The 23,620-nt window shown below is 27.9% G+C and overlaps 1 protein-coding gene across 1 annotated transcript; it reads left to right on the top strand.

The window, feature by feature from the left end:
* The first annotated feature begins 1,460 nt into the window (after positions 1 to 1,460).
* Positions 1,461 to 22,939, top strand: meng (meng-po). The gene is made up of 2 exons (XM_065502321.1): positions 1,461 to 1,969; positions 20,761 to 22,939. The coding sequence occupies exons 1-2, from the start codon at positions 1,957 to 1,959 to the stop codon at positions 22,107 to 22,109; spliced, it is 1,362 nt and encodes a 453-aa protein (XP_065358393.1). The 5' UTR covers positions 1,461 to 1,956; the 3' UTR covers positions 22,110 to 22,939.
* Positions 22,940 to 23,620: the final 681 nt, after the last annotated feature.

Genomic DNA, 23,620 nt, shown 5'->3' with positions numbered 1-23,620 from the left:
ACTTCAAGTAGGTTGTTTTCGGTGCTTTAGTAACGAAATTATTTTAATTACTTTTTTTATTTCAAATTTAAAGCAAATCAAAATGAATGAAAAAATAAATTTTCTTTATTGGAAGAGGAAAAATTAATAGATTTTGTCAAAAATAATGAAATTCTATTTAATTTTCAATTGACAACTTAAAAAATAATTTCGTGTCTGTTTTATGCCGCAACGCACCCAACTGAAACGAAAACAATTCAGAAATGAGACGGTGATCAACGATTTTCAGTTTCAGTTATAGTTATCGGCGCCGATTACGGTGTATGCGGAAACCCAGCTTAAATAGTGGTCTATATGGAAAAAGAGCAATACATATTTTCAATCAAAAATCAATTTTTCATTTGAAATACAACATAACATAAACGTGGTTATAAGTCGGTAAATTTCTAAAAATCCCTTCTTAGTGGGTATACATATGTATGTGGGTATAGGGTAACCTACAGTCCTAATTTCATGACAACAGCTTAAGGCATTTGGCCTGTGCTGTTCATATAGATTAGAGATTATTAAATTGAGTACTATTTAAAAAACACATATAAATTCTCATTTTTCTATATAAATAAATTTATTAAAAAGTTATTACATGATCTACTTTCATGTGGCATTTCAAAAGTTGTAAGTTTTAGTTTTGAAAATTTCCAACAAGTTTTAATGAATTCACCTTTAAAGTTTTGCACGTTAAAAGAAACCAAACAAATAGACCTTGAAAATACTTATGAAGAAATGTTTCACAAGAAAAAGGAACAGTTATTTCATTTAAGGACTACTGAACGTATGAGTTATGTAGCAAAAACACAGTTAAATAACGTACACACTCGGATATCGAAACAAATAAAAATAACTCATACGCAACATATGACAGCATACACACAGGTTATATGAATTTTATCTACAACTAAATATACTGTTACATATACAATTATAACAATGAATTAAGGAAAGAGAATGAGAGAGAGAGTGAAACTTATGCTCTTTTAATGTTAGCGAAAAACTAAAAAACTCATTTTTATAAATTACTTATTGGATAGTAGCAATTCTATTATTGCATTATTTATCTATTATTTAAGTGAATAACAAAGATTTATCGAGATGTTTTAATTGGTTACATACCAAAAGTGATTAGTATACAACTAATTTCTTAACAAATATAATATTATTTGAATAAAATAAATTTGCTTTTGATTTCAACAAAATTTTTATTAATTTTCCAAAACAAAACCTGCAATATGTAAAATTTAAAGTGTTTGTTTACAACAGAGAGCTAAACACCGGTACTAGAAAATTACTCTCTTTTTTTGTGAGAGTCTTTTCAGTTTTAGTATACCAATAGAATTAATAGGCGAAAAAGAAATGAATATTCGCCTTAAGGTTATTTGCTTTTCATGGAATTGAGTATATAAAATGACTTTGCTGGGAAAATGTGAAAACATTTCATACGCTTACCTCCTTGAGTTAACACTAACGGAAAATAATTTAAAAGAAAATAAATTCAAACGCAAAAAATTTTAGTACTATATCTCTAGTATGATTTACGCTTTATTTTATTTTATGAAATAAAAAATAAACCTATAAATATTTTTAAAAATTAAAACAAATAAACAAATAACGAACCAAACCATAAAAAACTGTTATAAGAAAATTTAAAAAAAAACAAAAATAAAAAGCTTTTAAAAAAGGTGTTATTAAAAACAGCAAAAGAAACTACAAAAAATCTGTGCCAAAATATTTTAATAAAAAATAATTTTGTAACAAAAAAAAACAATATTCAATTAAAAAGTAATTGAGTAAAAAACTAATATAATTTTTTAACATACTGCAGCGGTTTGTATTGGAGCAATAAAAGCACAATATTTGTTGCTATCATTAAAACTGAGATATATTGGAGCAATTTTCATCAGCACACTGTAATTTAACAAAATGGGAACTATTGGTAAGTAAAATAAATACATTTTGTTATTGGCTACCACAAAAAAAAAAAAATAGGAATTAATTGATATTTATTTTCATATCATAACATAAATATGTAATTTTTTTAAGTGTTAATGTAGGCCGGTGAACATGAAAAGGAAACAAATTACTATTTAAATTTTAAACTTTAAATAAAATAATATTCAATTTTACAAGCTAAAGTTTTTAATTTTTTTTTAAGAATTTCTTAAAGATTTTATTTAAAGTTCACTTTTATAAATTTTGACAGGTTAATCAAACAACGTCACAAAAGTCTCAATCAAAGGGCTATAGCGCAAAATTACTGTCATCGGTGCATTATATGAAGACTTTATAAAAAATTTTATAATTATTCAATTTATTTAAAGAAAGCGTATCTTTTTGTTTAATATCTATAAGTTAAAGTGAAAATATTATCGAAAAATAATCTAGTGTAGGTGTACATCACAAATCAGTTTTACAAATAACTCAAAATGTTGAGTTATTCTGAAAAAATAAGTTTTTTCTCTTGTTCTGGGAAGATGAATAGCACATACATATTTTATAAAGATATTTTTGTTCTGACTACAAAAAGATATAATTTTTTAAAATCTTTTGAAAATTGTAGATCTTATTCGATTTTGCAATAAAAGTAAAATAAAACAGAAATGTATAGTTTTCAATAATTTTTAACAAAAGATATTTTTTTCAAAATAAAATACTCTTTAAAAATATCTATAAAAATCGTTTTGTTTTAAAGAAAAAATTCTAAAAACTGTCATCGAAATCGTAAAATCAAAATTTAAAAGGAAAATTTTTTAAAAAAATATATAAAAACTTAGTGAGTAACATTTAACAGGCACTTAATCAATTTTTTTCAAAATTATTTAACATATTGAGGCTGCATCGAAAACTGTACTTTACAATACCATCAATCCACACTAGGTAATTTTCCAAATTAATTTGAACAATTTTCTTATGAATATAACGCTTTTGTTTTATATCGTCACCTAAAATGCAAAATAACGTAACATCATTTTGAAAATTTTTGAAGTGATGGTCAAGAACCTTTTGAAAAATTAAAATTATCTGTGATATAAACTTAATTTCTGATATTTAACCATTAAACAGATTGACAAACACATTTACAAATCTAAATTTAGCTTTTTAAATTTTTTTAAAAATTTAATGATTCGATCATGATACATTGACTAGAGATTTATGTTGGGATACGATTTTCCTCATATTCAGGACACTCGTGAGATCATTTACTAACATCTATTTTTCTTTTCGTTTTCTTTAAAAATATTCACGATTTGCTGCAACATTTTCTTTTTGGGGAAAACTGAAAAACATGAAGTAGAATTTTATTGATTTATGAATTAAAGGCTTCTCGAAAATAATGTTTACATTAAAAAATTTAATTATAATTCAACCTCTCTCTCCTTAAGCTGAAATAAAATTTTATACATTTAAAATTCTTCTTTAAAAGTGTAGTAAAAAATTACTCTCTCTACGATTTTTAAAATGTTAAAAAATTGTAATGTATTATAAACTAGCAAACTATAACCAAACAACCAAAAGAGCTAAGGTGAAAATATGTATTCAAATATTTAAATAACTTACATATCGTCACCTAAAAAAGCAAAATAACGTAACATCACTTTTCAAAGGTTTATAGGAGAAGCAAAAAACGATATAAAATGAAAACTACTTGAGATATTAAAACAAAATTTTCAAATCTGAATTACAATGACACTAGAAATCTATTTTATGAAAAAAAACTAATTTTTCCAAAGCACACTTTAAGATATATGGCTTACGTTTTGAATTGTTATTTTCTGAAACAAAAAAACGTATTATCAATATAAATTTTTATGAACAAATAAAAATTTAAATAAAATATTTTTTTATTTTAAATAAAAGCAGTTTATATTACGTTTTTAATTTGTTTATGTATCTTTTATTTTATTTACTAACAATTACTTTTTTAAACTAAAAAAAAAATATTTCATTAAATTTTCATAAAGTCTGCAAAAAATATTCAATTGCAACAAATTTATTAAAAACAAATTAGGATACTACCTAAAATAAGGTTAAAACGATTTATTAATTAATTACTCAAATCGTATACGTTATTTTGTTTAAGAAACTCATGTACTTGATGATACTTTAGTTTCAGTTTTGGTTATAACTTCGTTATTTTTTATAGTAAAAGTTTAAAATTTTGTATACGTATGTAATATGATGTAGTGAATCGTAATCAATAATAAAATCAATTTCGAATTTTTTGATGATACGTTGTTTTCCATTTTATGTGACGATATATATTTAATTCTACTTTATTAGACATTCAATCAATTATTTAAATACAGTAGGTATTTATAGCATTTTAATTATGTAGAAACCTTCCACATTTTAAATATCATGCCCTTAATCACTTGGATAATTTTATACCCAAATACAAGCATTATTTTCGAAATTAAATGACAAATCTTTGCTTAATACTAAACACAGAAATCTTCTAAAAACAAAACAGAAAAATGTCTAAAGTACATTTTATTGCTGTTATTTGTGTTAGTCTCTTTCATAATGCTATGACGTCATTGTCATGGGTCGTCTACCTTTTCAACTCACACTGTTAAAACGTGTTATTGTTGTTGTTCAGCAAAGAGTAAGAGTATGTGAAAATTTATGTACGAAATCCTGTAACTGTGACGTCAATGAATTTTCTATACTGTGTAAGTGGGTGAGTAAAAAAAACAACCGTTATATTTTATTATTTTCTCACCAGCCACAAAAAAAGGAGCATTGTTCTTTTTGTTTTCTTATTTCTGTTGCTATTTTTATGCCCTGTATGAGAGGTACAAAAAACTTTTGCAATTTATTTCTAACAATTTCTTCAACATTTTAATACTCTTTCCCATTGTTTGATTGTTTGTTGTGATTATTAAGTTCTTTGGAATTTATTTAGCATAAAAATTAAGGTTTGAGGTTCTAAAAAAAAACATTGTTGAAAAATATTGTTTTTTTTTTCACTCTTTATATGACATGTTTTGTAATGATGGGGATTTAATGATTTTTTTCGTTCATTTATGGAGTGCGTGTATGTGTCGTGTGTTTGAACAAGAATAGATTTGATTACAGTTTTTCTATAATACTTAAGAAGATAATGATGATGAATGCCGCCGCCTAAGAATAGAATTAGAAAACAAGAAAATGAATAATGATTTCTAGGAAAGTCATAGAGAAAATGTTAAGCCTAATGGAATTGTTTGTTAATTTCATGGAAATTAAATGAATTTGAAGAGTACTTATTGGGCTGTTTTAGCTTATAATAAATAGCTTTTATTTTTGTTGGTTTTAGGTAAAAGAAATATTTAAATGTATTATACATACATATACATATAATATAAAAAGTCTCTAACTCGTGTTTTTTTTGGTAAGTCCAGATTTTCGTTTATTTCGATTAATGGCCCCGACTTAAAAAAACGAGTTAGGGCCTTTTTACATTAAGCCATCGATATCGAGGGCCTATATCTTTGATTTTCACGAAAATTACTTTTTGATGGTAAAATGTTAAGTACAATAGCCTTCATATATGGTGTAAATTTTTTATTTGCATTTTTGTTTTTTCTCTATCTTACACAAATAATTTTTCTGAATTCAAAATCTTTTCAAAAAAAATTATTTTCAAATATTTTTTTGAAATAATTTTTTGAATCAAACTTCCAAAAAATTTACAAAAGCAAAATAAAAACATTTTTTCTATAATTTTTTGTTTAATATTGTATTATTAGATGCTATCTTAAATAAATCACGTTAAAAACTGACAGATGGCATAAATGAAATCTAAATAATTAATTTTATTAAATTGCAAAACCCTCTATCTGATCATTTCATACATACACATTGAATATTTTTGAAAAGCAAAACCCTCTATCTAGCAAAAAGTCAACAATAATGCAAAATTTTAAAAACCAATTATATGTGAAATTCAGTAGTTGCTTTAAAAAAATACTGTAGAATACCGAATTTTAATAACAGAAGTAATACGCGAAAAAACAGTTTTTTGGATCTCCTGAAAAGTTGTGTTTTTCAAGATAGAGGGTTTTGAATATAGGCCCTCGATATGTTCTATAAGACAAATTCTTATTATTTATGAGTCTATTATGTTAGCTATGATTTTCTGTTTCAAATTGGCAACTAGAAATTTGTGGTTGCTCTCTGAAACTGCAACTGAAGTTCGGTTGCCATCCATAAGTAAAGTAAAGTTAGCCAACCTTTATAAAAGTTCATTACTAAAATATTTATAAAATAGACGTATACTTAATATTTATTACAAAATATTGTATAATAAATATTAATCATACGCCAATGCAACCTATAAATAAACCAAGTAAAACTAGATTTATTTTTTTAAATTTATTCAAACAAGTATTTAATAAATTTGAGTAGTTTCTTCACGTTAAATGTAATAATCTTAAACTTACAAATGTTATACTTATTACAAACATATTATATTCCAAAATTTTATAAACAAAATCATTTAAAAATACATTTTTAAAGAAAAGAAAACAAAGAAACTGCAAAATTTGTTTTTATTAGCAAAAAAAAAAAAAGAAAAAAAACTTTATGACTTGTTTCAAATTTCATTTCATGTTTAAATCAGTTGAATAATTTGCTTCCATTAAACCTAATGCCAACAACAGAAACAATGTATGTAATAGTTTTTTTTTTGGTTATTATTACAAAATAATACAAATTCACATTATTACAAGCAAAATGAAACAAAGCAAAAAATAAAAATTTTAAAAATTTAATGGATATATACATAGTATGTACATGCACTGTTAACAAATTTCTATTTTTTTCTTGAGTTTTTTCAATTAAATGTATGTAAACGTAAGAAAATTCAAATTCATCAATATAATTTTGTTTGGTGTTTTGGTAATTATACAAACTGCGCTTTTAATAGTTTGCTGTTTTTTGTGCTAAATTCAAATCAACTTTTTTTTTGTTTTTTTTTTTAAATTTGTACAATTTTTCAAATAAATATCATGTGTATGAAAATCATCATTTGAAATGATTTGGCAAAATATTGAAAATAAACGAAAACATAGTATATTAACGAAATTATTGAATTTTAGTTTGTTTATTACACATTAATATTTTGATTTTTTCAAACAGCAAAACATTTAGCAACAAGATGACTTCTAAGTACACTTAGAGAAATTTTATTCAAGAAAGTAGAAATAGAATACAGGAATTAGAAGTTTTATTTAATAACTGCTGCATATTGATAATAAAAATTAAAATTTATTAAAAGTTTATAAAACAAATTTTCCAAAAAAAGTATTGATAAATTCATGACATTTAAAAAAAATAACAAGTTTTTTTTAAAAAATAGCTGGGGTTAGTTGGGTTATTAACTGGGGTTAGTTGGTTATGAAAATTATTCTTTATTCTCTCTTTATTTTCTGCAGTTGAGCATTTTACTTTTAAAATGTTAAATTATTTATTTTTCTGCAAGTGTATGTACACTGATTTGTTTATTGTTTGTTTAAACTAATTACTGTCTTAGATTTATTTTAAAGGGGAATATTGTACATTATTTAGCCAACAAAATAAATAAATAAATAAATGGAAAAACTGAATTTTGTAATATTAAAAAAAAAATTAAAAGAAAATTATTAGTAGACAAAAATTATGAAAAAATGATGGGTCAACAAGGCCTCGTTAAATAAAATAACTATAGAATCTTGTTGATGTCAACGATATTGTGGCTGATTTTCTTATTATTGCTGGTGATATTGTCTGGTCTGACGTACAACTTGCCATTGACACACAATAAAAAAGAAAATTATAATATAAAAACAAAAAAACAAAAACAAACAGACAGACAGTCGGACAGACGGACGGACATAAAGTAAAGTGTATAAAAACAAAATGAGAGAACAAATTATCACACAAATACAAAACGATAAAGATTAATAAACGGCAACAACAACAAAAAAAATCAACATTAAGGAGGCAATAAAATGTAATAATGATCATTGAGAGTCCGCACTAAGAAAATAATATCTACATATGTATGTAATTGAAAACAGAGAAATTAATTACTACTGAGATAATTTGTTTAAACACCCTCAAACGCAGGAGGTCATATAGAAAAAATATTAACAACCACAACTCAACACACCACAACACAACGCCAGAATTTATTAATAACTTTATACATGGACTGTTTAATGAGCTACATAGACAGAAATAAGCGAAAATAAATGTCATGGTACTGTTTATTTCTTTTTTTTTATACATACAATAAATACAAATTTTATATAAAATTATAACAAGTCCATCTGATGCAGATTTTTATTATAAAATTTTTCCTACTGAAATGTTTCAATAAAACTGTACAGGAGTGTCTGACATTTTGTTTTGTTATGTTTTTGTTGTGGTTGTTTACAAATGCATTTAAAAATAATCGCAAATACTACGTTTTCTTTGCCACACATAAACAAATACATATGACTTTTTTTTAAATAAATTTTTATTAAATACGTGGGCAGTTTGAATAAAAAACAACAAAAAGGAGACACAAATACACTTTTTATTATAAATTGTTTAATTTATTACTTATTTTATTTAAAATTGTTGTTTTCTTTTTTAATATATACCTACAATATATTATAGTATAATTATTTATTTATTTATATAAGTATCAGTTGTTTTTGTCTTGACAATTCTACGACATCACATGAATTGTGAAAAAATTGTATTGTTATTATTGTTTTTTCAACTGGCTGTTGTGTTTATTATTTTCACTTTCCATTTTCAAACAGTTTTCTTAAAAAAAATACTAAAAAAACAAAAGTAAAATAATAAAAAAAGGTGAGCGAGCTATTGCTTGCTTTAAACGAATTTGTTAAGCACCCTATCAATGATTTGTAATGCAACTTTTGTTTAGCAATAAAAGGCAACATTTCCTCAAGAAACTGCAAAATTTTGTTTGACATTGTTTACTGTTACAAGTACTTTGTATGTCAACATTTCTGTAATTAAATTGTGAACTAAAAATGCTACATTTTTCAAAATTTGGGGGTAAATTTATAGAAAATTCACTAAAAAATACAATTCCAGTGCAAAGATCATAAAAAGGCAACAACATTTTTGCCTCCAAGAAAATCAGATTTTTAAACCTCAAGTTGCCCAAATGTTTCGAAACAATGACCACATTATTTAGCAACAATTTTCTGGAAATTGAGAATAAAAAGAGCTACAGTTTTTCATTTTTAGGGTGACATTTTTAGAAAATAACACACAAAATACAGTTTTAGAGCAAACAGCTATAAAAAGGCAACATTCTTGCCGCCAAGTAAATCAGATTTTTAAAGCCCAATTATAGTAAGTTTCCCAAATGTTTCGAAACAATGTTTATCAACAAAAGTGTAACCACACCATTTGGCAAAAATTTACTGGAAATTGTTCACTCTTACAAGTGTTTTGTCTACAATTTATATTGATTCCTATGGTTCCAAGTTGGAAATTCCTCCACCGCAATCTGGCCTGTGCCATTAGTTCTTCCTTTTTCGGATTCTAGTTGCCTTCTCCAGGTTTTGGCTGGTCTATCTCTTCTTCTGCTGCCTTGAGGGTTCCAGTCAATTGCCATCTTTGCTATATTATCATGAGGACCTCTTAAAATATGGTTAACCCAGCTCCATTTCCTCTTTGCAATTTCTATGCCATTTGTTCTTTCCCCTGTTCTTTGCCAGAAGTAGGCGAAAATATTCGCAATATTTTTCGCAAGCAGCGGTTAATAACTACTTGCAGGGATTGTATGTTACTTGCAGTAGAGTTTCAGGGCTCACATTCATACAGCAGGTTGAAGCGAATATTTGAGGAGAAAAGGCGGAGCTTAGTTTGTGGTGACTTCCATACTCTTTGTAATGCACCAAATGACTGTTTTGCTTTTCTTATGCGATATGCAATATCATTAAGTGAGCCGCCTGTGCTGATACTTCCTAAGTAGCAAAACGATTGCATCTCCTCGAGCTCAATGGTATTGACTCTACACTGTGTGTAGAAGAACCAATAGAGCTATAGTTTTCCTTTAGGGGACATTATTAGAAAATAATACACATTATTAGAAAATAACTAGAGCAAATAGCTATAAAAAGGCAACATTCTTGCCGCCAAGAAAATCAGTTTTTTCAAAGCCCAATTTAAATTGTTTGCTCTCTTGCTGCTACACATTCCTGCTAAAGGTCCTGCTAACTGATGCGAAGTTGTCTTCAAATGTTTTATATTTAAGAAATATTTAATACATCCATTAAAATCACACAGATTCAACGTAATTCCTTAAGAGCTAAGAGCCTAAAAGAGCAAACTTTCTGTTAGATTTTTATACGCCAAATTAAAATTTTTTGGCATTTGATGATAACTTATAGAAATTTTCAGATAGCGGTACGATACATCAAATATTTCAAAATAATGTTTGTACCATAGAGAATAGACATAGAGCGGAAACTCTCCTGTCAAAGACCTAACTTAGTTGTCAGAAACCTAAGTGGTGAAAATGTATTGGTAGAAAAAACTATGTGAAAACAAAAACAACACTCGTATGTGTGATTATTTTGAGTAATTTTTTTGTTTTGTACCAACATGGTTTGTACCAACAAAATTAATTCGAAGTTGTCTTCAAATATTTTAATAAATCCTTTAAAATCACATTTCTGCTGTGACATTCTTAAAGTAAAACTTGCAATGAATCCCTAAACTACAGTTTGTTTTGAATATTATAAATATTTTTGGATTTTGTACCTTAATTAATATTTATTTTTGTTTTTATTTATGTACTTATTAAATACGCAGTATTTTTATGATAAAAAACAAGAAAAGAAAATTCAATTTAGATTTTATACAATAAAACGAAAAAGAGGAATAGAATGAAATGAAATTTACTGAAGGCTATTTTATTTTTAGAAAAATGTAAATATGTATTGAGTATACAAAAAAAATTCAACAGAAAAAAAGGCCATAGATCCTTTACTAACTGTCATGACAATCAGGCAAGAAACAAAATTCCTGGTAAAGATATAAATATTGATAATAAGGAATAAGTAAACAGACAAATGAAATTACAGTGAAAAACGAAAGGAATTATTTTATTTGTAACAAAATAGTCTTTACTAGGTGTGTGTAGCAGACAGACAGAAATTTTTCATAAAATATAATATAATGTCGCCAGAGCAACACACTGTCTAGACGTAATACATATTTGTCATGATAAAACTCAAATTGCAAGCAATGCAAATTAAATTTCTGGTATAAACTTCATATATTAAACTACGTCTAGACTTCATAAATGTTTGTCATGATATATTGTTGTCAAGAGAAACCTTTATCAGGTATAGTCTCTATTTATTAGTGTCATTGCATCGAGCTTCACTTAGCTCCAGTACAGAAAATTTTTGATCTGATTCAGAAACACGAGAGGAAAACAATTTTCAAATTTTTGTATGAAAATCACTCAAAACTTATTTAAAAACTCAATGATTTTATTATAAAAATTTGAGAATTGTTTTCCTTTCGTATTTTTGAATCAGGTCCTTTGGCTTGATAACAAATTTCATTAAATGTTGTGATAAATATTTGTTAAGTATAGACATGGGCTAAATTATAATAATATTATATCATCACAAAAACACTGGGTCTAGATGTTAAACATTTCTGTTATGGTAAACGTTAAGATTCAAGCAATATAAAAACACATTTTTAATAGTTTTAGAGCTTGAACATTAACCATTGTTATTGTGATTATAACGTATTCTCTTATTAGAAAATATTAACAAAACTTTACTGCTATTCTACTGACGTTGTGTTTAGTATTGTGATATATTATTGTCAAGTCGAGACACCGAGTAACAGCAACATTTTGTACTAAATGTACAAATTTAAAATACTTTTTAGATATCAAGACAATGTTGTCACTAGCATGGGCAATTTTTAATAACAATACGAAAACATTAAAATGTCATTGTCATTTATTAAAACAAATTTTTGTCACAACTGGACTACATTCTGTCATGATATACTTAAAAAATCCATGTCGAGAGAAAAATTTAAGGTATAATTTGCATTTATTAGTATTATTGCATCGTTGTGACAAAATTGTCAGAGCTTTAGCTCAGAAAAAGGTTCTAAATAATTAATTCTTATTTAAATTGTATATATACATATATAAGGAATGGTTACCTTTAATGAATTCCTTACGAATTAATTCATAGGCTTAATTCCTTAGTACTTCAGACGTATTGAATTAATTCGTTTTAGAATTAATTTCTTATTGAATCATTCAAGTTTTCTTTAATTCAAATCCATAACAAAATAGCTTTAAAAATGTGCTGAATGATTAAATTTTTACCAATTTAAATCAATTACCAGGTGACTTTAGACAACCTTTTTTCAATTAATTTTATTAATGATTAATATCTGAGCTCAGATATCTTTGTCTTGATAACAAATCTCATTAAATATTGTGATAAATATTTGTCAAGTATAGACACAAGAAGACAAAGGACTTAACAATACCAAAAATAGAATTGTAACACCCTCTATTGATTCATTTATTCATTCACATTATGACCATAATGTACACAAAAAAAAAAAAAACAAACCAAACTGTTCATTGATTTAATGTAAATATTTATCAATTTATTTGTATTTTACGTATTTCCTTTCTATTGAACGATAATGAAAACAAACAAGTTGTTATTGTTTTCTTGTGGATATTGTCTATTACGATTGGAAAAGCGATCTAAAATGAATCATTCCCTTATGGGCTTCTCGGAATCAAACGTTTTGTTTTCAGCAGGCTAAAAACAATAAATGTTTTGTTTTCAATATTAAAATGTTAATTTTAATTTAATATAATATTGTTTTGCTTTATAATACAGTCATTTTAGTAGCAGCGCTGATTGGGTGGGTGTGTGATTTACGTTAATAAAAAAACAAGAATTTTTAAAATTGAAAATTCAAAATAACAAAATAAAATCAAAATCAAAAATCAATTTCACACGATAATCAATTAAAAAAATATGTTAATATTTCAAAATAAAAGCTTATTTTTTACATTTTTTTTGTTTATTTTATCTTAAAACAAACATTTTCATGAGGGCAGGCAAATAATTTGAAAAAAAAAGTAAAAATAAAATTGTTAAAAGTAATGTTTTTAAACAAACTGTTTCAGTTTCAAATTGAAATTTTTGCCGGGGGTTTCAATATTTTATTTGAAATTTTTCTTATTTTTCTCTAAATGTTTATAATTATGAATACATGATTCATAAATATAAAGTTTATGTTCATTTTGCAGTTATTATTATTATTATTTTCTTATTGAGTTTTTCAGGTGTTTTGCTTATTCTTTATTCCTTTCTGCATTTAAATAAATATTCTAATGTTTTTTTTTGTTTTTTTTTTTGTGAATATTATTACTTTTGAAATAATGAAGTGTTAACATATTGCTAACATTGTTTTGTTTTTAGCTTTGAAATATACTATACATTCAATAGTTGGATTTGCAAGTATTTAATTAGAAATTGTTGGCCAGATATTTAACTGAATTAAGATTTCTGGATAGTTCGAAAATGTAATAAAAGAAAATATATAAAAAAAAGTTGAAAAACATTAATGAAATTAATTAAATTCAAACATAATAATTTTTGTAGATTTCTTTAAAAATAGACAGACAGTTGCCCTTGTTTATAACAATGTCTTATTAACCAGCTAAAACATGACAATGTTAATAAAAACTTAAATTTTTTTTTTTCAAAACTCTTGCTCATGAGTTGACATGAAGAGGTACACACAAGTGCAATGTACTATATGAGCATTTTAAGATGAATTCAACTAAATGTCCTTAATATATATAAATGCATGCATGTTTAATGAAAAGGACTGGATACTAGAAACTAAAAGTCATGCGTTTATTCTAACTCACGAGTCCACCCACAACACACATTAAAATTAAACTAAATAAAAAAAATTACACTTTATACTCGTGTTGCAAATGAGTTCATTTATTTTAAAATGCAATCTGACGTGCATACAAATGAAACATGATTGTTTATAACCGACTATTTTCATAGCAGGATTTCCATCAATTTTCAATTCTTAAATAAACACCTACAATCCAAGTACAGTTTCACATAAACACAAACAGAGAGAGAGAGGTAGCCTGTGTCTCTCATACTGTTACACACATTTATATACAATAATTTATTGAACTGACGACCTTGATTTTATCATAATTTGAAAAGTGTTGACAGTTTATCTAGTAGGGCGCCTTCTGGAAATTTCCCATAACCCAACCCTGACCAAAAACTCATAAAACCGTAGTAAATAAATAAATAGTATTTATTTTAAAATAAATTTACAACAAATTGAACAATAATCCCACTCGGAAGCCAAATGTGTATTTTACGTGAGTGTTCGCCCGTACGTACATACGTACATCAATAAAATTACTTACTTATTTAACAATAAAAATATATGTTTAATTGAACTGTTCGAACAAAAACTATTGAATAATTATAAATACAAGTTTTATGAGCAACAATTTAAATTAAAAAAAAAAATAAAAACATGATCACCATTTCATATAATCAAAGCAATGCTAATGGTTTCGATTATTTTAATAGCAATTATTAGCCAAGAAAAATTAGAAAATTAAAACTGTGTATGTATATTATTTCGATAGACAGTGGTTCATCAGTAGAGTAGAATGGGGGAGAACGCTTATCCATCAAAATATACGATTACAGACGAAATACAACGCACTTTTCGTACACATTTTGGCAAACAAACACAACTCCAGTCCCCAGCAGTTTTGGCTAAGTGTCCCGTACTAGTGATTTTAACATTGGAGTCACCTTTAGTTACAGATTTAGCTGGTGACTAGTTATTATACCTTTCACCATGAGTGGTAAGGGTCTGTATAAGATTCTCATTCCGTTTGTAACTAATATATTCTGGTTCGTTATGTATAGCGATATAGTCATGTCCGTCTGTCTGTTGAAATCAACATGCCGAAGACCCCCAATAAGCTATAGACTATAGTTCTTGTTCGGTTACTAATTCGGGAAAACCACGACTACCTCCATGTTTGATCTATATATTGATTATTAAGTCATTTACATAGACAATATGGATATATAATGAAATACATTTCAAAGGCCTTTCCAACGAGGTATAATCGCCTTAGAAATTCGGACCGTTAATGGGTTAAAATCAAGAAAAATATTTTTAACCCGAATTTTTCAACAAAAACATTAGTTCACCATTTTTTTTTGTTTTCTCCAAAAAAATCTTTTTTTTACCAAAAATTTTGTCCCAAAAACTTTAGTTCACCAGTTCGCCAAAAAAATATTTTTTCACCAAAAAATTTGGATTTCCCAACAATTTTTTTTTCTATCTAAAATGGTTTTCAATATTTATCTTAAAGTATAATTTGCTGAAGGCTCTCTTACTTGTTTTAAAATATGTCGAAGTTAATTGACTCTACTTAAATAACAAAGAGTAAACTCCGCATTAGAAAAGGACACTTAGTGACTCTCCAATTGCTTTCTGTGGGCAGTACAAAAAAAGTTTAAAATGTCTACATCCTAGATTACTTAGAGACACTAAAGCATCATTTTACTTTATGGGATATATACAGTAATCAATTGTCAAATGACCCAAAAATATATAAATGGGAGTCAGCCGAGTAATAAGACATTAGTGAAAGTTACTATTTTAAAGGGATAGATACATTGACTTCTTTTATAGTCAATGCGGGAATCTTATCAAAACTAATGTATAGTTCGGCTTTCTTGAAACAATAGCTGTGGAATTGCCACTTGTATCTCTTCCACAGCGTCTTGCCAAACTATTTTTGTGCCGGATGAACCGACTTGAGTGGTTGCCCTGTCCCCCTCAGGGCACACTTTGGCATCAGTTGCTGGAGGAGATTGTTCTATCTGATGTCTTGCTCCTCGTTAAAGAGTAGAACCAACTTGAACTGGTTTCCCTAAAGTTGCATCCGTACATGCCCCTTCTGTGCCATTAGTTTGTCATAAATACTTGTCAGTGTAAGTTCAGACCATAATCACTGAATACAACCTATTGCAGTAACGGCATGCTTAAACCGAGCGACTATTACAACCAACCTGTGCCTTGACGAAGGAGAGGAGCTGTAACCGACAAGTTTGTTTATACACTAACTAGTCTGGAAGGTCTACAGCACTGCTACCATTCACACACAGAGAAAACAGATTCGTGATAGCAACCGAATTTGTTGCTAATCGAATGATTCTATCTTAGTGACCGAATTTTACAGCTGTGTCTACAATATTTTGGAACGGGTAACTAAAGTTTGGTTGCCTCAACTGAAATTCTTCTTTATCAACTGACTTTCTGTTGTTAGAACTAAAAAATGCTATGTGTGCAACCGAATCATTCGATTGGCAACAAATTCGGTTGCTATCACGAATCAGTTTTCTCTGTGCATTGTCCTAAAAAATGGCCACAGATAAAGCCCTTATCATAATGGATGGGTACCAGAGTAATGATACACTTCCCATTACAAATCATGAGTTGTCTTTAGTCGTGAATTCCTTTATAGTACTGACCACGAATCCAGAACCACAAAAAACCGCTTCAAGATTGCTACCCTTTGCAAAGTCCATATGGCCCACAGAATTTTGTTAATGAAAATCGTGAAATGATTTTTTTAAAAAAACTTAAGTTCTTGAGACACAGATCTTTTCATTCAAAACCATACTCGGTGTTTTAATAAGTGATGAGCTTGAATCAAAAAGCAAAGATTATCCATTCTCTAATCAAGGACCTCCAAATTTCATTACGCCTCCTTTAGATAATTTGAGTAGGGATTGAAATCAGGAATTTTGTTTATAAATTCCCGGAAAATCCGGGAACTTAGAAACCCTTGATCCGAGTTAAATGTTAAACAAACAGTTTAATTTGAGTAACCAAAAACTATGTAATTTAACTGATGGCAGTTCACTCTATAACTTCCAGAGTGAGTCTCAGTTATTCTAATCAGATAAGACCTCAACAATGGTAACCCTTTTGTCCAATTTCTAGGAATTGATATTTGTATTTGTGTATGCGTGCCAATATGTAAGTGTGTATGTTTTCTTCTTATGCGTGAGTCTAGTCGTTTGTGTGGAGATGCTAAAGTGTGAAAAAAAAATAATACAGAGACAGACAGGGGGCAGTTTTTGATCAATGTTTTTTTTCTTTCTTTGGTTTTTTTTTCAAATTTTCTTTGCTAGTGTTTGCATGAATCCAATTGACGTCAGCAATGCCCCCAAAGTCGCTTAAATTGAAAAATATATATGTATGTACATCTGTATGTTTGTATTTATATTAAAAAGAAAATGTAAAACAAAACAACGTGGCGGGCATATTTACAATACGATTATTGCACTGTAATACTAACAAGAGGAGACTTACATGATTGGGGGTGGTTGGTTAAATGATGGAAAAGATTTTATCTAAAGGTGCGTTAATACAAAACGTTGCCAAATTAAACAACTATAATTACAAGAACACAATGAGTAAGGGGAGGGGGAGAGAGAGAGAAAGAGAGAGAAGAACAGTTTAGGAAATCATTAAAATAAGAAGTTCTTTTTATTTTTAGATAATTAGAGAAAATATAGAATCAGCAATGCGTGGTAAGGTCTGTACTTTATTTATAAACAATTTGTATTTTAAACAATGTGATGTGTTCCAAAAATAAATAGAAAATATTGGCCAGACCCCCCATAGTACATAGTGCCAACTAAATTTAACTTTTTATCATACATATAAACAACGCTCTCTTTCCCACACACACACTCTCTTTCACTCTCTCTCCAGAACGTCTCTCTGTCTGCCTTTAAAAAACCAAAGAAAGTCTGATTTTTTTTATATACTTTAAAGTTTAAACACACATCTTTATAAATTTTATTATAATTTTGTTAAATTAAACGAAATAGATAAAATAAAATCATTTGATTTTTAATTTATTGAATTTATTTATTTCCCAGAAAATGAAACTATAATAAATTAGTTGTGTATTAAACAGAAATGACTTGACTGACTGACATCATGTTTAAACATAAAGAAAACTGCTGCAAATACTACAACAATAACTAATAATAAAACATTTGACAAAATAAACAATAGCTAGATAGATAGATATTATTTGTTAATGTTCACCAATTCCCAGAACTCTGTTTTTTTTTGTGCCTTAAATTTATATGAACACGATCACCAGCACGTTAGTCTGAAAGTTTGTCCGTCAGTTTTATTGTCAGTAGGGGATTTTCTTGAATGAGTGGGTGTTGTTTCGAACGCAATTGACGCATTGGTTAGACACTACGGCGTCTTTTATTATTATTATAATTTTTTCACAACTTTTTATAGGTTTTTTCTTTTTTGTTTTTTTTTTATTATTTAACTCTGCATTAGCTTTAAGTGATCATTAAGATCATTACTTTATTTATTTTTCTATTTGTTTGTATTGTCAAAGTGTTAATTTTTTTCGTTTTTTCTTTTAATTTTTATATGTCTGCTATAAATCATAAAATATGATATAGACAAAAGTAATAAATGCGTTTTTTAATTTTTAATATTTTTCAAATTTAATATTCGTTTTTTATTTTTATTATTTAATTTCGAAAACAAAGAGTTTTGTTTTCTGAAAAAAAAATCAAAATCATGATCATTAAATACAAAATATAAAGAACATTTAGGTCGGAGATCATTATGTTTTAATAAATCAAAAACAAACAACAAAATCATGATCACTGCTGTTTGTTCATATAAGTTGGTTAGAGAAATCTTATACATATGTATGTACGTTTTTTACGCGTCTACCCAAGGTCTGCTTGGATCTACGTCTCACGTAGCATTCATTCATTTATATTCTCACCGACATTAACAATTAATCTTGTTGTATCGGGTAATTATTTAGTTTGTTTTTCACAAATATAAAAAACCAAAAAAAGTGTCAAAAAACTAATGACACCAGGGCATAGTGGAGGCTTTTGGAAACAGATCAAACAATTTTTATGGAAATAATTCTCAAATTTAGCTAGAAAAATAGGTTATGCTCAGACCATCTATTAAATATTTAATATTGTTAATGACTACATTAAAAAAGTCATTTTAGCTTCTAGCAACATTTACTGTTCAGCTATGATTTTCCTCAGCATTCTTCGTGCTTTTTGCTGTCAGTTCGTAACATCATCTAGTTAGTTTACATTATGGAGAAAGATTATTCGGGACTTTTTTTAATATCATTTAATCATGTTTCTTTACATTTGAATTGGTCGGCTTTAAAATACATATTTCATACAATCAAAAATTTAAAGTTCCACTAAAGAAATAATTTTAATAAATTTGTGAACAAAACTTCAATTACCTTAAACTATTTTTTTAATTTTTGAAATTTGGTTAAAAAAAATTTTGAAAATGTTAAATTTGGGATTTGAGATATGCTTGAAATTTTATGATTTATTTTGGTATCAAGTTATTAAGGATTATCGATGTATCATTATCATAGATAAATATAATAGATCGGAAACTCTACTGTCAAAGACCTAATTCAGTTGTCAAAAACCTAAGTGGTGAGAATGTATTAGTCCCGAACTAGGGATTTTATCTATCATTTAGGGTTACAACTAGACATCTCATAAAAAGTCCAATAACCGATTGGCTGTAAACATACCTTCAACCGACAACATCCGACAATATATTACTTCTGGTGGGTAAAATAACTACTTTTTATAGTGCAGTACAAAATAAATGTTAAAAGTGACTACAATCTAGGTTACTTAGAGACACTAAAGTGACAATTGTCTTCTCGCTAGATTACTAGGGATGTATAAAGTAAACAATTAACTTCTCTCTGCACTACTAAGAGCACATAAATGGCAAATGACCCAAAACATATAAATTGGAGTCAGCCAACTTATCAGACATGAGTGACAATTACTGTCTGTAAGGGATACATTGACTACTAACTGCTGGGGTGTGATTAATTTGAGTAATTTTTTTGTTTGGGTTTTTTTAGTTTTCCAACGTTTTTTTTTAACTTTCCGACTTTGACCCGAAACTCCCAACTTTATAAATACTTATTTGAATGCAATTTTTTTTTAATAATGTTAAGATTTATTTACACTTTTAGTTGTCATGCTAGGAATCATTCTAGAAAACTTTATGTTTTTTTTTGCATAAAATTATGAGTGAGTTATAGTTTTTATTTCATGTTCACAGCAGAAAATTCTTAAATAAAACAAGCCATTTATAAAACATTTTCAAAGAAAAAAAAATGTTTTATTGGAAAATGACACATCAACATCAAAGTTGCGAACATAAATATACACGGGCATAAATCACCTTTAGATATTAACCACCTCTCTCCCCCTAACACTTGATTTTCTTGAAATAGAAAGGTGAATGCTGGCAAACACACTCATACATAATTGAAAATCTAATTTCACTTATAATTTTTTCGCGCCTGTAGTCGATTTTATAAAAATGCTGATGATCACACTCGATTTCTTTTGTGTTTTGTGGTTAAAAAAAAACCTAAATAAATTAGCTTTAAAGACTTGGCAACTAGAAAAGAAATACACAATTAAAATATTATTAATACTTAAACAAATCATGTCATTTATTAAAAAAAATTGAAGCACACTCTTAAATATAAATATTAATTTAGATTTTTTCGCTCTTTTCTTTTAGAAAAACGTACATTTTCATTCCGTTTGAGAAGATCGCGTGCCGGTGATGGAGGCAGCACAAACTCGCGCAATAGCAACAACAACAGCAGCACCTGTACCAACAACAATCGCTGCAATTCACCCCTGACACCAACCAGTGTCAGCATGAAACTGGAAGTGCCCAATGCCACGGCTTCAGTGAGTCGGCGCAGCAGCATTTATAGAAAACCCGACAAGGATGACAGTGGCCTCATACATATCATACGTGACATTGACTTGCCCTTAATGTCCTTTACGGATCAATATAATATCACAAAGATCTTGGCCGAAGGTTGCTTTGCCAAGGTAATGTTGGCCACTCATAGACCCACTCAGACTGAGGTGGTGTTGAAGGCCGTACATGCCGAATTGACTACAATGCAAGAATTTCAAAAGGAGTTTCACTTTAACTACGAATTGTCTCATCATCGTCATATCTTGAGTGCTTATAATGTGGCTTTCCAGACCAAGGATTATTATGTGTTTGCCATGGAACATGCGGAATATGGCGACTTGGCCTCAAACTTGGGTCCCAATGGTCTGCATGAGAATGCCTGTAAAATGATCACCGAGCAATTGAGTTCGGCTTTGGGTTTTATGCATTCGAAGAATCTGGTTCATAGAGATTTGAAATTGGAAAATGTTTTGGTTTTTAAGCCCGATTTCAGTCGAGTTAAGTTATGCGATTTTGGAGCTACCACCAAAAAGGGAGTTTTAGTGCACAAAGTCAAACACACTTGGACAAACTTTGTGCCGCCTGAGGTTTTGGAAATAGTTAAGAATGAACGTTTCACCTGTTTGCCCTCTAGTGATTCTTGGCAATTTGGCATTTTAATGTTTCACATTTTAACAGGCAGTGCTCCCTGGAATGCAGCCGACTGGGTTAAGGATGTCAAGTACTGCAATTTTATGAAGTATGAACAACGCAAAACTACCAAAATTCCTGATAGTTTTAGAAGATTCTCGGCCAGACTTATGAGATGCTTCCGCAAATATTTATCACACGATCCAGAAGACAGATGCAAAGTGACCGAGGTTTCCAAGTACATGAAAGATAGATGGGTGGAATGCCGTATTTCTACTTCCAAATCAGCCACGCTAATTTCTCCCAGTCCTGATCAGGATTCCTGCATTTATCTGAATCAAAGAGAGGGACGCAATTCAGCCGATGAGAACAAATCCCGCCTTAAACGTATGATGTCAAATTATGGCCTAGATAATCCTCTCGATCAAAATGCCGTGCGCAAGAGGGTGCTGGATTGGCTGGCCACCTGTGATAATAATTTTGATACCGAAATAGAGAGTCTAGTAGTGGTAGATGTAGCGAATTAGATAATTTTTAAACCTTGCTCATTCTGTTTATAAATGAGCGGATCCACAACTATTGAAACCAAATGTCAATTACGACAATAATGTACACACGTTTTTAAAGTCTTTCTTTTTAAGCCAAAGTATCTTTTGAACTTTTAATACTCGCCCCGATAAAAAACATTTTACGAAATTTTAAAAGCAAAATTTACTTTAGAAAGCTTTGAGTAAAGCTTTAAAGCCTTAACGATTGTTAGATAAACTGTAATCGGAAATCCGAATACCCACTATATTTACCTATATATATAGTATAGACGAAACAAATATCAGTATAAATTTTATACGAATTTAGATATTGAAAAGCAGTGTTGCTCAAAATTTCTAAAATATTGATTACAAATCTTTAGCACTTAAGACAGACAAACGGGATTTGTGTGTTTTGCTGAGATTTAGCTAACAATTAAAGGTTACACTGTTAATTAATTTGTAGTTTTTTAGGTTTCTTAATTTAATTAAATTATAAAACAGAGCTGGTATCTTTTAGTGCATATACAAATTAGCTCTATAAATAAAATAATTAAAACATACTTCCATTAATTACTTCTTACTTAGTATGTACTCGTATGTATAAGAATAATTTTTAAAAAAAAATATTTAAATAATTTTATAAAAAGATTTTATTATTGTTCTTTTAATCTAAAATAGTATTAATTAATTAATATTTATTTGTATAAATGTAGTTGTATGTATGAGTTATTATTTACCTAAATATTGATAGATACTAATTTATTTAATATAAACATTTGTATTTGCTAAATACAAAAAAAATACTTGCAAAAAATAAACATTAGAAACAAGAAATTATACACAAAAAATATTGAAATATGCTTTTTGATTTATTTGGATGATACAATGAAATACAGTGGAACAAGGGTTTTATTACAAGATAATTTTAACTCAATAATGAACAAATTATAAGAAATTTATACTCAAATTATAATTTGGAAAAATATTATAGATTTGTGCTGAAGCCCAAATGAAATCACAGTCTGAGTCTATTTTGGGTGACCCGATAGACCAGTCGATAGTGTGCTGAACTATCTGAGGGTTGCGGGTTCAATTCCCGCCAGAGACTCTGGGTGTATCTACAGACAAGCAAAACGCTTCGCAGATTGTTTTTTTTTAAATAAGCCAGTCTGTCATTTTTTTTATGTATAAATGTATGATGTTTTTTTAGGAGAAATGAAAACAGCTACTCCGATTTCTAATTAAGGAGAATAGTCAACAGTATACAGTTCGTTTTAACGAGAAACTGCTGTAATAAGTGAACATTAGTAATTATTTTTGTTCTTTTATCGATATGCAGAAAGAAGGTGGGATTTATAAAATTTTCTGTAAAATAAACAAAAATAAATACAATAAATAATAATTTAAAAATGCCAACATATTAAAAACATTTTTCAATTAAAACAAAAATGGAAAATATTGCAAAACAAAAATTAAAAAGAACAGAATTTCGAAATTTTAATAAATAA

The sequence above is a fragment of the Calliphora vicina genome, chromosome 2 (genome assembly GCF_958450345.1).
Source record: "Calliphora vicina chromosome 2, idCalVici1.1, whole genome shotgun sequence".
In the NCBI taxonomy this organism is placed as follows: domain Eukaryota; kingdom Metazoa; phylum Arthropoda; class Insecta; order Diptera; family Calliphoridae; genus Calliphora; species Calliphora vicina.
The sequence above is the reverse complement of the archived record's forward strand: the minus strand, read 5'-3'. Positions and strand labels throughout refer to the sequence as shown.